We start from the raw sequence: 15,436 nt of genomic DNA, 5'->3' as shown, positions 1-15,436 counted from the left end.
ACCTGAGAACCTTCTAGAGATGTGAGTCCCTGTACCCTGCCCATTTCTACTGAATCAGAAAATATCAGTGTGGGCCAAGCAGTCAATTCTCTTGGGAGAGTTGGAGGTTAGTTGCTAGGGTTTGAACTTAACCCCTCATGCTTACTAGGCAGGTACTCTACCATACCACAGAGCTACATCTGTAGCCCTTTTGTGTGCTGGTTGTTCTGAGATGTGGTCTTCCTTCCTGCCCATGCTCAGGCCAGAACTGATCCTCCTATTTTTTTTTATGTCTCACCTTAGCTAAGATATCAGGCACATGCCACTATACACAATTTCTTTCCATTGAGGCAGAATCTCACAGACTTTTCTGCCTAGCCTCGCCTTCTCCTGGCCCCAGCTTCCCACATAACTAGGATGACAGGCACATGCCACTGCACACAGCTATGTGTTGAGGTCATCCTTTTTGCTTAGACTGATCTCAAGCCATGATCTTCCTGATCTCAAGACATCCAAGTATGCCACTACACCAGACTCATTCTGCACTGTAATCAACCTGCCAGGAGATTCTGCTGCAGACTTAAATTTAAGACCTATGACCACCCTTACTGTCTTGAAGTGTTCCCACAAGTACAGTGGGTGACAGTAACATTAGAAGGTACCATAAACCTGCATCACTTGGACTACTTCAGCTGTTAGCTGACCCTGAAGACTGACTCTATCCTGGGGTATAGAAGGAGTGATTGGGTTCTGTGTGTATTTGGGATCACTTGGCTTTAGTTGTCAAATGTTGGGAGTGGGGATGCTGAGAGGAAGTTGTGCTGGCAGGGCCAGGAAGGGGGCTCCAGGACAACTGCAACACATAGGACAGAGATTATCCTCATCACTCATCACTCAGCCTTCAACTATCCTTCCTTCTTGCCTCCAAATCACCAGGCTTTGAATGACAATTATGAAAGGTGTTTCTTTCTGTGCTTTGCATGCTGGGGCCTGCTCTGAGCTGGGGGGAAGCAAGTCCACCAGAGACTTCGTGGGAAGGCAGAGCTGGGGGAAATGAGCCAGGAGAAGGGTGAGTTTGATGGGAGGTGAAAAGGAACATGGAGAGAAAGAGATTCCAGCATCATCCTGCCACAGACAGGGAGTCCTGGGAGGGAAAGGGAAGGGCAGTCCACTCCCCTGCCTCAGTTTACTGAAACTGAGGAGGAAGTGAAACTGGAAGAGGAAGAGTTTTGACCAAGATCACACCATGTGGGGAGGCTGACCTGGAGACTAGGAGTAGAGAGAGTCTGGAGCTTCAAACACAGTACAAGCTTCTAAAATGAAGAGAGGGGACTTCAACGCATAAGAGCAAATGTGGACGAGGTCCCTCTTTGCACCACCCAAGACCCTAAGAACCTTCCGTTATTAGGGTTCATTGGCTGTGATGAGCAGATGGGGGAAGTGAGCACCAAGAGTTGCTCACAGATTGTGCAACCTCACCCAACCTGAAAGAAGTAACACTGAACTTTGAACCTGGGCTACTTACGCTCAAGGACACATACATGGACAATGCTGTACACAATGCTTCTCTCCTAGACAACCATGAGCAACCGGGCTGAGGGGGCTCAGCTGTTAGGACAGGGTGAGGTCCTTGCAAAATACAAACATTTCACATTGGTAACATCCCCAGAGCCTTCCAAGGAAGAAAACCTCTATCTTGGAGGTGGACGAATGAGGTGGACACCCATCCATCTCCTCAAGTTGGATTGCACATTTTCATCTGTCACTGAAGCCCTCTGATCTAGCCCCTTTGGGGGACAGAGAAGCTCAGAAAGTCCAGTGATACTTAAGGTCAGATCATAACAAGGTCATTGATGAGTTAGGTCTCCCAGATGAGACACATCTGGGGTCCTGAGAAATGAAGAAAGTCACCTGGGTGGTGGACAAAGATCTTCTGATTCCTCTCTCTCTCTCTCTCTCTCTCTCTCTCTCTCTCTCTCTCTCTCTCTCTCTCTCTCTCTCTCTCTCTCTCTCTCTCTCTCTCTCTCACTCACTCTTTCTCTGTCTCTCTCTCCCTCTCTCCCTCCCTCCCCCCTCTCTCTCCCTCTCTCTCCCCTCTCCCTCTCTTACCTGCAGCTCTGCATTCTTGTACCTTGTTCTGTCAGATATTCTGATTCCTCTCTCTCTCTCTCCCCCTCTCTTTCTCTCTCTCTCTCTCTCCTCTCCTCCTCTCTTTTCCTCTCTTTCCTCTCTTCTCCCTCTCTTACCTGCAGCTCTGCATTCTTGAACCTTGTTGCTTCTTGCCTAGGGAAAGCTGCCAGGCCAGACTTTCACCTTCAGTGGAGGCTGGTCCCTGCTGGGATTTATATACCCTCTTATGTGCCGGGATTTCCTAACCAGGCTATGTCACTCACTCCAACAGAGTGGCATGGACACACCTTTTTCTCCGCATAGGGGAGCACCCCAGCCTTTGGTGGTGTTTATGTACGTGATCACCAGATGGGGAAGTGGCCAAGGAAACTCTGAGTAAGTTTCCCTATTTTTTTTTGTGACTCGCTGGAAATTACACATTTCCAGCTGAGAGGTGGTTTGACAGTGATGTTGATTGGTTGGATGCTGGTTAGCAACCTAACCAAGACTCCATTAAAGAGAACACAGGGTCTTTAATGACTGTGACAGATGGTCCCCAGGCCTACCTCCTAGTCTGAGGTCTGAGAGCTCAGAAAGGAAAAGCTTTATGGGTTTGTTTTTAGGAGCTTTTCCTTCCTCTTAGATGATATTTCATTGTTAGGTGATGGAAGGGGTCAATTTCCTAGTGATTTCTCCCAGCTTGTGGAATTTGTTTATGTAGCTGCTGTTCTGACAGTAGAAACCTGGCACTAAATCATACATGTGCATAAAACCAATGTCTAACAACCACCTCTCACAGGCCCAAAGGTGCTGTTGTTGCTTATCTCCCACACAAGGAACCTTCCTGAAATCAGAGAGACAACAGGGCCGCAGCAGGATGATTCTGCCCTGCAGCTGCCCTGCAAGTGTGCTCTCAGGGACCCCCACCACCCCTGGAAGCTCACACCAAGCACAGGGCCAACTTCAGTCCTGTCCTTCAAGACCAATCAATCCCACTCAGGAACTTAAATCTTTACTCATCACCCAATACAAGACTTCAAATCAAACATGATGGCTCAGAGCCCTCTTGCTATCAACAGGAAGCCAAGTGGGATGGCCTAAACTCAAGGGCTGAGACCTTCCGGTGTTCAGAGTCCCCAGAGTCCCCTGTTTATACGTAGGGCAGTGTCACATAGTTTAAGCAGATGTGACTTGAAGAGCCTCAATTGGTGGGTAAAAAAGAACATTTTTCAAAGTGTAATTTAAAATCCATGTTATTAACTTTGATGACACTTTCTGGTTTATGCAGATCTTTCTATTCTTTTTCTCTTTTGCTAGTCCTAGAGCTTGAACTCAAGGTCTGGGCACTGTCCCTGAGCTTCTATTGCTCAAGGTTAGCACTCTACCACTTGAGCCACAGCACCACTTCCGGATTTTCTGTATGTTGTACTGAGGAACTGAACCCAGGACTTCATGTATGCTAGTCAAGCACTCTACCACTAAACAACATTCCCAGCCCCAGATCTTTCTATTCTTACAGGTCAATCAGTAGATCCAGAAAACTTTCTAGAGAAAGCTTAGGAAATCCACACCCGGAACAAAAATCTCAAAGGGCCATCAGCTCTACCCTTTCGCTACTATATTTTAGTAGTCAAAATTCAGATTGAATAAATATTAGATGGAAATTTAGAGAAAATCAATCCATCCTCCAACTGTTTTTTTGTTTTGTTTTGTTTTGTTTGTTTGGGGGTTTTATTTGTTTGCTTGCTTGTTATTTGTTTAGGCTTTATGTGCATGTGTATCTGTCTGTCTGTGTCTGTGTATGTTTTGTGCCTGTACTGAGGCTTGAACTCAGAGTCAGGGTGCTCTCCCTTAGCTTTTTCTGGTCAAGGCTAGAGTGTTACCACTTGAACCACACCCTCACTTCTAGCTTTTTCTTGGTTCATTGGAGATAAGAGTCTCACAGACTTTGCTGCCTGGATTGTTCATATTTTAGCCTCCTGAGTAGCTAGGATTATAGTTGTGAACCACCAACATCTGACCCATGCTCTAGTTTTAAAAGAAAACTGAGTTTCAGCATTGAGGGGCCACAAGTGAGTGAGCAGAGCCCATTTAAAGGTATACTTAGCTCCATGATGGGTGGTGAACTTACAGAATTTAGGACTTCTCCAAAGTGGAGCTTGTTGGGCAAGGTTCATTATACTCATGTCTATTCTCTTCCCAAAGACCTATAAGGGGATGGAGGTATTATCTGGTTTTGTTCCATAATTTTGGCATGGTAAGTTGGAAGAGAGTGCTGTAAATTTGAGGTCAATCCAGTGGTGAGAATTTATACTACTAGGAATTTCCCTAGACACCATCATCCTCACAGAATAAGTGAACATGCAATAACTGAGTCTCCTTTTAAATGAACCAAACCCGTCACTCTCAATTGGCCTGCCTGCCTTGAAGAGTCTATTTACTAAATAACACAGTCATCATACAACTGTTGAGAGCCATGATGGAAAGGCAGTATCACATAACCTGCCTTTGACCATGCTGAAGTATACTGTTGTTCTTGTGAACTTTATAAAGAGAAATACATAACCTTTTTGCCCTTGGAAAAAGTTGATAATATAGCTATAGGGATTGCAAAATAGTCCTTTCAAGGATTAACACTCACCGGGCCAGGCACTGGTGGCTCACGCCTACAATTCTATCTACTCAGACAGCTGAGATCTAAGGATTATGGTTCAAAGCCAGGCCAGGAAGGAACATCCATGATACTCTTATCTCCAATTAACAACTAGAAAACTGGAAGTGGTGCTGTGGCTCAAGTGGTAGAGTGCTAACTTTGAGCTGAAGAGCTCAGGCCCAGTGTTCAAGACCCACAGCTTGGTGCTGGAGGCTTGTGCCTATAATCATATCTCAGGAGGCTAAGATCTTGAGACCATAGTTCACAAAAACAGCCCAGGTAGAAAATCCATGAAATTTTCATCTCTAATAAACTATTCAAAAAAAAAAAAAGGAAAAAAATGGAAATGTAGGTGTGGCTCAAGTGGTAGCTTCAAGCAACAGAAACTAGGGGACAATATCCAGGTCCTGAGTTAAAGCCCCAGTATAGACACAAAAAAGAAAGGAAGAAGAGGAAGAGGAGGAGCAGGAAGGGGAGGAGGAGGAGGAGGAGGAAGAGAAGGAGGAGGAAGAGTTAACATTCAAAACAGTCTCCCAAGATTAAATCCCAAGGCTGCTATAGCACCCACGGGACAATGACTGCTTTCCTTGTATCCCTTCATCCTCTACTCATGATACCACCATCAGCAACACGTGCAGCTCAGCTTCTCCACCAGCTGATAGGAAGTGCACGTACTACAGCATCTTGAAATCCTCTGAGGTTTGAGGTAAACGTCACCCAGGATACCCTTGCAAGAACTGACACAATGATTCTTCATTTTTAGACCAAAGGGAGCCTTCCCAAAGTCTTGCTTGGAGATTAGTAGCATCCTCTGAAAATTCTGTGACCCCCCCCCTCACCTTCTGTTTTCTTGCAATGTATAGGCCACAGGGAGGAGGAGGAAGATGAGAAAGAAGAGTATGTCAGCCACTACATCATGTTAGGGAACAGCTTCACATCCAAATACTCTGACATTATCCTCACAATTCACTTATGCTTATCAGATCAGAATTCCATCATTTTCATACAAAACTAGCCATAGACCCCCTAGGATAAATTGTACAATAAGTTCTCATAGAATTGAGAATTCTAGGGAGTACACTGGTCAATTGTGCAATATCACACACACACACACACACACACACACACACACACACACACACACACACACACACACACACACACCAAAATAAAACAAAATTTAAAAAACCCTCTAGATCTTATCCAGAGACATGAGAAAAGCCATTCCCTATAGACAGTAACTTAGAAATTAACAAACTGAAAGTAACAACAGTGAGTGCAGTGGGCTCCAGACTCTTCACCTGTTGAAAGAGAAGGAGGAAGCAACGGCTCTGGTCTGGCTTCCTGTTATTGTGTGTATGTCTCTCAGTCATGGGCATTGGCAGTCTAAGCAGAGTCTCAGAGGACTGAAATCAGGTTGCGGGCAATGCTGGGTTCCTCCAAGGGGAGAGTCCTGGAGGTTTTCTTATTCCTGCCTGTGGCATCCCCTTCTTCCTCCTCAGACCTTCTTGCCTTTCTTTTACAAGGACCCTAGGGATTATGTTTAGGGTCCTCTCAGACAATCCAGGATAATCTCCTCTACTAGAAATCACTAGCTTAGTCTCATCTGCCAAGTCCCTTAGGCCATACTGGGTAGTGAGTTCCCAGCTTGTAGGGATTAGGATGTAAACATCTTTTGGTTCCATTCTTCTCCTTGCCATAAGTGCAAAGATTTCTTCTTTTCATTTGTTTCCTTCTCTCTACCTTGTGTTTCCAGGACAGATATTAGAAAAGGTTGTAACACTAATGAATGCCACCTTCTCTCCCTCCACAAGATTCCGAGCACTGATGACAGGGCATCTAGAAACCTGTCCTATTTCAATGCTTAGTATCCCTCCCAGACACCAAGGCAAAAACCCAGCAATCCATACCCTTGTGTATTCTTCTACATGCTTAACCAAACCTTCCTTGTTTCTATAGCACCCTGGAGTCTTCGGGTGGACTCCATCTTCTGTGACCTGAGTTCCACTGTCTCCTTTGCACATGTCAGAAGCTAGTGAATTATTTGTGAATAGACCTCACAAAGCCATAATAAATGATGTATCTATTTGACAAAGTTTGGCCAGGAGAAGTTGTTACACAGGAAAAAATTAGAAGGATTATATAGTTGTTCTCAAATAATCCTTGGCTCCAAGGACCAGTCACCAGGAGGCTTTGGTCAGAGATCAAACAGGAAGTGGCAGTTGTCTTTCAGAAGTGTGTGTGTGTGTGTGTGTGTGTGTGTGTGTGTGTGTGTGTGTGTGTGTGTCTGTTGTGCAAAGCTCTCGTTCTGGAAGGGTCTTTGTGATAGTTCTCATACCAGACATGCGTACATGCATGAGATCCCCTCCTTCTTCACCTCCCTGCTTTAGTGGCTAATATTTTTGTTGTTATGGTTTGGCAAAAGAGACTCTATTTTGATTTAGTAACTAACACGTGGAACGGAAACCTCTGTTTCTGGGCCTGGCCCCTCAGCTGCTGGACCTTTCTAGTAGGAAACTCCTATAAGCTGACCTCAGAGGGCATTGACAACACCATTCACTGAAGTGGACCCACACTCTTTGACCTGGAGGGGGAAGTGAAAATCTTCCTCTCTCTAGAACCAGAAAGGGGAAGATCTGCTCATGATGGAAAGTGGATATTCATCCAGCATGAATGAGCAACACAGTGACTCTGCAACTGCTCTTCCACGGGCTGGTGAGAACCAGCCCAAGTGTGTTCCCCACATCCCCTTCCCACCCCGCCACCCCATGATGAGTGCATGGTCTCCCTGCATCCGCAGCCTCTGATACTCTCCCACACTTAATCAAGTAGGTCCTTTGGGCAATTGTCAGACATCTAGAACTGTGAAACGTGGAGATACGCCACCACAATACCTGATATTTGGTCTGATTCTTCTCATGTTAAAGCAAGGTCCAATCTGGGAGCCATAACTTCTGTGAAGCCTGCCACCTACAGGACTCCTTGTTAGCAGATCTGATGCTACATTAACTCCTAGCCCGATCAGCAGGAAGAGATAATGCCAAGTCCATCAGACAGCAACCACGAGAACCAATCAGTAGCTAATACCAGAACCAACCTTCAGCTATCGACCCTATGCCATCTCCTCCCCCCTCCCACAGTCCATCTTCCATTGCCCTTCCCTCTTCTCAGCCGCCCCACCACCCACCAACCTGCCAATATGCCAATCAATCCCCATTGGCTCCTTTTGGCTTCCATTAGAAGAAATGATTATGGATTATTTGAAGTAATTTCAGACTCATAATGAAGTTGGTACAAGAAATTTTTCAAGGAGGTCTCTATCCTAGCAAACCTTTGTGGAGGATGTATCATGTGTGTTCACACACATGCAAACATGCGTACCTGCGATGTGAGCTTGGTTCCTTTTTCCTAGATTAGAACTCTTCATTCTAGCTCCCTCAGAGTCATATCCACCCTCCTGACCCAACTACTGAACAGTCCACACACACACACCTGTCAGGATCTCTACCAGGTAAGAAAAAAGACTCTATCCACTGCAATTCTGAAGCTCTCAATTAAATAAAAATTAAAGACTGGGTGCCAGTGGCTCACAACTATAATCCTAGCTACTCAGGAAGCTGAGACCTGAGGATTACAGTTTGAAGTCAGCCCAAACAGGAAAATCACAATGACTCTTCAACTAACCAGCAAAAAGCCAGAAATGAAGGTATGGCTCAAGTGGCAGAGTTCTACCCTTGAGCAAAAAGTTAAGCAATAGCATCAGACCCCCAGTTTAAGTGCCAGTATTAGCCCCCCCCCAAAAAAAACACCAAAATTTAAGATTCATAACAAACAGGAATATGGGCATTGGGCCTCCTTTTTTTTATTGTTTCTATTGTTTTTGTCTGCTTGGGTTTTATTTGTTTTGTTTGGGTTAAAGCCATGTAGACTAAGCCTTGCTCTGATAATCCTCTGGCCTTTGCCTCTTTACTGCTGGGATGACAGACATGCACCCTCACACCTGACCAGACCTTGCTTTAAAAGTTTAAATTTAGAAAGTAAATGCTTTGGACACAGCAAATCTCATATGCATAACTCATTTAGACATGAATCTCAAAGTCAGAATCCTGTCTCTTATGACTTGGACAACTTTGCCTTTCTGGCCAAGTTCTGGAAAGATGATGAAGATGTGTCACCTTTGGGCCCAGGAATACCTGGTATGTTCTCAACCAACCTGGCATTATATAAAATAACAAATACCTAGATATTCCACCTGTGTGCCCTAACATGCAAGTCCAAATGTCCCACGTGCAGACTTCCTTGAGGGCCCTGACTTGGATTCATCATCTTCAAAATATTCACCAGGGCAGGCCATCACAAGCATGTTTGGTACATGGACTCAGCAAACTTTGGCAGCTAGAACGAAATTGGCCACAAATGGAATCCAGGCTCCTCTGGCATCCTGTCACAGCCTAGTGTACCATCTTTCACAGGGCCCATTTCACCCCACACTGCCCAGGCTGCTGTGTTTGCCCAAGGAGGCATGCTGCAGAAGCCAGCCCACATATACAACTCAAACTAGAGCCAGCAGCTCACATCTGTAATCCTAGCTACTCAGGAGGCTGGAACGTGAGGATCAAGGTTCCCAGCCAGCCTGGGTAGAAAAGTCCATGAGACTCTTATCTCCAATGAAGTACCAAAAAAAAAAAAAAATGAAGAAGTTGAACTAAATAAAGCTGTAGCTCAAGTGGTAGAGTTTCAGCATTGAGCGAAAAGCTAATGACTTCAAGCCACTGACTTCAAGCCCCAATCTCAGCACAAAATCAAAACCAAAAACCTGCAGCCAGTCCACACACATCATGACAAAGAGATACCTCAGAGAGAAAAAGGAGGAGGTGGTCAGCTCCCCTTCTCTGACAAAATCCAGAAAGATCAGCCAAGTTTAGAGAAAAAAAGATAGCTGCAGGAGCTTAGGCTAGATTCCAATCTCCTTTGTGCTGAGAAAAGTAATTAAAAATCAAAAACTTTGGTGTTGCACCCATCCGTGAAGACCCAGAGCCCAGCAAAGGGCAGACCAGACAGTTCTGAAGACAGACTTCAAAATGGGCCCATAGGGTACAGCATTTCCATGTCCACGCTGCTCAGACCCCACAGTTCAACATCTCTGTATGCTAGCCTAAATCGATCACGTCTTTTATTTTCAGTATTCTGTTCTGTGAGACCTTGCAGACCCTAGAAGACTGCCCTCACTACCCCATTAGCCAGTTACTAGAGACAGAGCAAACAGATTGCTCATAGACTGTTCACTTCCCAAAGCACCAACACAAAACCTGCATCCCAACAACCTGTACTCTGAGGCTCCCATACTCGCCATCCACCTCCCCAAATTACCCCAGGACCAAGTACCAGACTACTGGGCACCGCCCCCCCCACAACCCCAGAGACTGCTGAAATGTTTCCCACTGCCAATCACAGGCCTCATACCCTGCTTTGCTTACTATGTCCAGAAGAACCTTCCTTGGGAGTAGCTTCTCTTTTCCCTTCTCCATCTGCTTCCAGCCTAACCCTGAAAGTCAACAAAGAAGTCAACAGAGAAAGTCAACAAAGATAGTCAACAGAGAAGCCACAAGAGTCATAGTTCAGAAAGAAGCAGGGATTAGCTGGGCACACATCCCAGATCCCCCTTTTGCCCTGCTCAGGCCCCTCCCCAGGTGACAGCATTCCTTGCTCTAGTCCCCAAGTTCTTTCACTGCCTAGACTACATTGTGTTATCTCTAAAGCCACTGGTATGCACAGGTAGACTTCAGTCCTCCATTTGACTACTCTGTTTTCCCATCTTCTGATGCTCTTTAGAACATCTGTGAGGCATTTGTTATGATTTGTACATGTGCATCCTGAGAGCTCACAGGTTGGAAACTTAATCCCCACCTTTCTGTGTGAATGGTATTTAGAGGTGGGGCATTTATGAAGCAATTAGGATTAAAGGAGTCGGTCAGAGTGGAGCCCCATCATGGCATTAGTGGCATTCTAAGAAGAGTAAGTGAGATTTGAGAGGGCACACATACCTGTCTCCCCACAGGATACCCTCAGCATGGTCCAGTGCAGCACAGGGCCCTCACCAGATCCCAGGACCAGCCTCTTCTCTTGGATTTTCCTGCCTCCAGAACCATGAGTCAAAAATAAATTTCTATTCTTTACCAAAATACCAAGTTTCAGATATTTTGCTGTGGTAGCATAAAACAGACTAAGAAACCAAATTCAGTCTCTACCAGGAAGCTTTTCCCAACTTCTCCATCTAAACACCAATGAGGAGTACAGGATAGGGTGGGGTGGCTGGATGAGTCATTGTTGCCAAAGTTCCCCCAGGTGGGTCAAAAATGCTGCCTCGCAGGACTGAGAAATTGAACTACTAACTTCCTCCATTTTCTGTGTCTTTGGCTTTCACAGAAGGTGGGGGGAGCAAGAGAGTGCTAAAAAAGAAAAAGGAAAAAAGAAAAGAAATTCCAAAGATGAGTCACAATTCATACAAAAGGGTTCACAGGAGCCTCAATTGTCATTCCCTCCACGGAAGCTCACAGGAGACCAGGGTGTAGATTAACATCCTTATTATTCATTCATTCACTCATTCATTTATTCGTTTGTTTTTACTAAGATTCTCTGTTCTCTTAGCACTTCCTATTAGCTCAATGCTGTACTAGGCTCTCCAGTTCACAATCCAGTGGAAGAAAAAGGCAATAGTAACGATGGCAACAAATAAACATCATTATAACCTGTGAGATGGATTCAAGCAGGTCCCCTGTTCTGGACAATTCCCCTCCAGGAGATAGAGCCATTCAAATGTCACTTCTCACTGGATTTGATCTGAGTAGTTGGTATGATCTGGTTCTCCTTTGTGTCCCTGGGTTTTCTGATCCTTGATCCAACCATAGGAATGAAGTAAAAATAAGGACACTGATAATGCTGGTATTTTTGGAATAGGTGCTATTTGTTCTGACTCCATCTATATGAAAAAGGGTTCAAAAGAAAGAAAGAAAAAAGAAAGAAAGGAAGAAAGAAAGAAAGAAAGAAAGAAAGAAAGAAAGAAAGAAAGAAAGGAAGGAAGGAAGGAAGGAAGGAAGGAAGGAAGGAAGGAAGGAAGGAAGGGAGGGAAGGAAGGAAGGGAGAGAAGGAAAGGAGGGAGGGAGGGAGGGAAGGAAGGAGAGAGAGAGAAAGAAAGAAAGAAAGAAAGAAAGAAAGAAAGAAAGAAAGAAAGAAAGAAAGAAAGAAAGAGAGAGAGAGAGAGGGAGGGAGGGAGAGAGAGAGAGAGAAAGAAAAGAAAGAAAGAAAGAAAGAGGGTGCATATCTCATTTTAAGAAAAACAGTGATCCTGTGTTGATAACAAATCATAACTATTTGTTCCAGGTATGTCTGTTAGAACACTGGCTCCACTGCCAGAATGTACTTGAAAGACTTCATATACTTAAAAAAAAAATTAACATTCTGGCCAGATGTTACTGGTTGATGCCTGTAATTCTAGCTACTCAGGAGGCTGAGATCCAGAGGATCAAATTTGAAGTCAGCCTAAATGACAAGGCAGAAAGACTCTCTCTAAAGTAACTGGCAAAAAAAAAAACAGTAGTGTTGCTTAAGTAGTAGAGATCCAGCCTAGCGAATGAGTGGTTCTGAGATCAAACACCAGTGCCATCAAAAAATTAATTATTAATATTATTGATTAGTACATAATAATTGTATATATTTGTAGGATATAATATAACGCTTAATTCATGTATATATTATACAATGGTCAGATTAGGGCAATTAAACTTGTATCTTATGGTGAATATATTTAATACCTTATTGATGAATATATATATATATATATATATATATATATATATATATATATACTACACACATACACATACAGAAACATATATATGAAATCCTATGGTACAGCAGAATACCTGAACCTATCCCTCCTCTCCAACTAGAGCATTATACAGAGTTTCTTTCATTAGGGCACAGATCCCATTCATTGGGGTTCTACTCCCCTGATGTAACCACCTCCCAAGACCTTACTTCTTAAAACTATTGCTTTAGGGATTAGGATTTCTGAGTATGGATTTGGGTGGGAAGCAGGGTGTAAATATTCAGTCCACAGCTGGCAGTCAATGGTCTTTTACCTGAAGGCATGGGTTCATGTCTTCCCTTCTAGCTTCTGACAGGGGAAGAGAGAGGCCCTACCTCAGTACTCCAAAGAAGCATCCTACTATTGCCCATCAGGAGAGACAGTGGCTACACAGTCATACTAGCCACTCTCTCATTGACAAAGGCCTTAAAAAGGGTTATGCTAGGATGGCACACCAGCATTTTTTAGACTTGCCCTCTGAGGCCTGACCCCAGAGGAATCTAGACTTTCACTCCTATCTTTGTGTCAGCTCTGACTGAGGGGCAGAGAGAAGCTTCTGGACTCTCCAAGATTCATCTGGCCCCTGCTCTTCATTCCCTGAGGAAACTTAGAACCCTGTGGCGCTCTCCAGACTCTTTCTTGGCTCTTCAGAGCCCAAATGCAAAAGAAACTGGCTAAGTCTTCTCTAACAAGCCCTGAGGAGCTGCCCAAGCTTTTTAGGTTGCTGTGGTTGTTTTACTATCTTGTCCTCTAAGCTGGGTTTGACTATCTAAGCTAGGCTTGGAAGCTCTTAGTCCGAACAGTGTGTGCTTTGTTTTGGGACCTGTAGATCTATAGATCATATGTGACAGTGTAGGAAGGGGCTTTGGACCCACCCCAGGGCAAATACTCCATTTGCAGCAGAGGAAACAAGGGTGGTGGGATTTCACTCATGTTCAAGGCTAAGGGAAGAGGCCATCACTACTCCCCGGAGTTTGAGTTTGCTGACTGGAAATTCTTGGGGGACAGCAACAGCAACAACAGCAACCTATTGAAAACTCACTTTCCAAACGAGGCCCCTGATCCTAGGAGTTCAGTTGGCTACATGGGGCCAGTCCAGAGTGTGATACTGGTCTCAAGGGATGCCCACGTCAGAGCCCTGTTTACAACCCACAATGTCTTACAGGAGCCTCAGATAAAGAAACTAAGCCTGTCAAATGAAGAAGCAATGCATCTTCCTGAGACAGATGTGTTGACATGCCAACTGCCAGGTCCTGGAATTGTGATCTTATTTATAGAAACAGGACCTGTCCACAGGTCATTGAGTTAGCACAAAGTCATGAGGGTGAGTCCCAATCCACTGTGACTGGTGTCCTTAAACAAAAAATAAAGTGAACACAGGGACAGGCATAGAGAGGGAAGATGGCATAAATATAAATAGCCAGAAGATAACTATGTGACCAGAGTGGCCAATGTACAAGTAAAGGACACCGAGGATGGTCAGGACACCCGGAGCCACAAGAGCCGAGAAAGGAATCCCCCTTAAAAACATTGGAAGGGGCATGGGCAGACCCACAGTTTGATCTCAGACTTCAGGCCTACAGAAGGGTCACACAAGAAATTTCCCTTGCAGGGGCTGGGAAGGTGGCTCAGTGGTAGAGTGCTTGCCTTGCATGCATGAGGCCCTGGGTTCGATTCCTCAGCACCACATAAGCAAAAAAAAAAGCCAGAAGTGGCACTATGGCTCAAGTGGTAGAGTGCTAGCCTTGAGCTGAAGAGCTGAGGGACAGTGCCCAAGCCCAGAGTTCAGGCCCCACAACTGGACCCAAAAAAAAAAAAAAAAAAAAAGAAATTTCCCTTGCAAACCACCAGGTTATTTTGCTAGAAAACAATGGCACACTGGGAGTTCATGTTGGCGTTCCCAGAGCTTCAGGTGGCTGTGAGCAAGGCAGCTGCCAGCACACACAGACCTGAGGAACATTCATTGTGGTGGTGGTGGTGGTGGTGGTGGTGGTGGTGGTAGCGGTTAACCTAAAACTTGGCGAAAATGGACTAAGGTAATGTTTTCCTGGTTGTTCATCCACATTTCCAAAAGATTAAAAGAGATAAAGAAAAAGTACCTAGCATCTCTGCCAAGACTGAAACCACCCTGACTCCCTAGCGTGTAACAACAGAGCAGTTTGATCAGGAATGTCACACATGCTCTAGAGAGGAGATGGGCTTGTTTATCACTTTTATAAGTGATATCCCACTCTTGTGGGAGGGAGTGGGGGGGGTGAATTCCACCAAGGAATGAATGGATTGACTGTACCTGCTAGATAGAATAAGACCCAAAAGCAAGGCTTTCCCCTTCCCTGGAGGGCAGGTGATGGGTCCTCCACAAACCTGCCTCTCACTGAGCCTAGAAAGCACAGGGCTCAGACAACTCTGACTCTCACCCTGCCCACTGCTGTCACCCTGAAAACAGAGACCTTGTGAACCTGAGTCAGGATACATGGCTCACTTATTCAATCCAGCTTCACAAATACTTCTTAAGCACAAGCCTGGTCCAAGGAGTCAAAATGCAATGGTGAACATTACTAGTTAGTGATTGCACACAAGGATTAGCCTTTCTGTGCCAAAATTTTCTCCTCTGTAGTACAGAGACCATCACAGGATCTATCTGTGGTTGTTTAAGGTTTAAATCAGTATTTGCAAAGAATGAAGCCAGAGAGCCTAGATCCAATCCCCAGAACAAAGAAAAAAGAAGAGAAAGGAAAAGAGAGGGAGAGAGAGAAAGATGAAAGGGGAGAGGAAAAGGAAGAGCAGAAAGAAGGAGAGAGGGAGGAGAAGGGATGAGAGAAAGGAAT

At 44.8% G+C, this 15,436-nt stretch overlaps 1 protein-coding gene across 5 annotated transcripts in view; it reads right to left on the bottom strand.

The window, feature by feature from the left end:
• The window catches only part of Il1r2 (interleukin 1 receptor type 2), a 50,725-nt gene extending 40,453 nt beyond the window's left edge, over positions 1-10,272 (bottom strand). For 2 of the 5 annotated variants that reach the window (XM_069988421.1, XM_069988424.1), the window contains exon 1: positions 2,226-2,424. Coding sequence is in view for 1 of the 5 variants with exons in the window: in XM_069988424.1 (XP_069844525.1) it covers positions 2,226-2,239 (14 nt within the window). In the remaining 4 variants the exon portion in view is untranslated. Of the gene's footprint in view, positions 1-2,088; positions 2,108-2,225; positions 2,425-10,218 lie in introns of those variants that run through there. The other 3 variants (XM_069988426.1, XM_069988423.1, XM_069988422.1) reach the window with 3 other exon arrangements.
• Between the last annotated feature and the right edge of the window lie 5,164 nt (positions 10,273-15,436).

Source organism: Dipodomys merriami, unplaced genomic scaffold (assembly GCF_024711535.1).
Source record: "Dipodomys merriami isolate MVZ:Mamm:240054 unplaced genomic scaffold, mDipMer1.0.p SCAF_36, whole genome shotgun sequence".
Taxonomy (NCBI): Eukaryota; Metazoa; Chordata; class Mammalia; order Rodentia; family Heteromyidae; genus Dipodomys; species Dipodomys merriami.
Note: the sequence above shows the minus strand (reverse complement) of the source record. Positions and strands in the feature narration are given on the sequence as shown.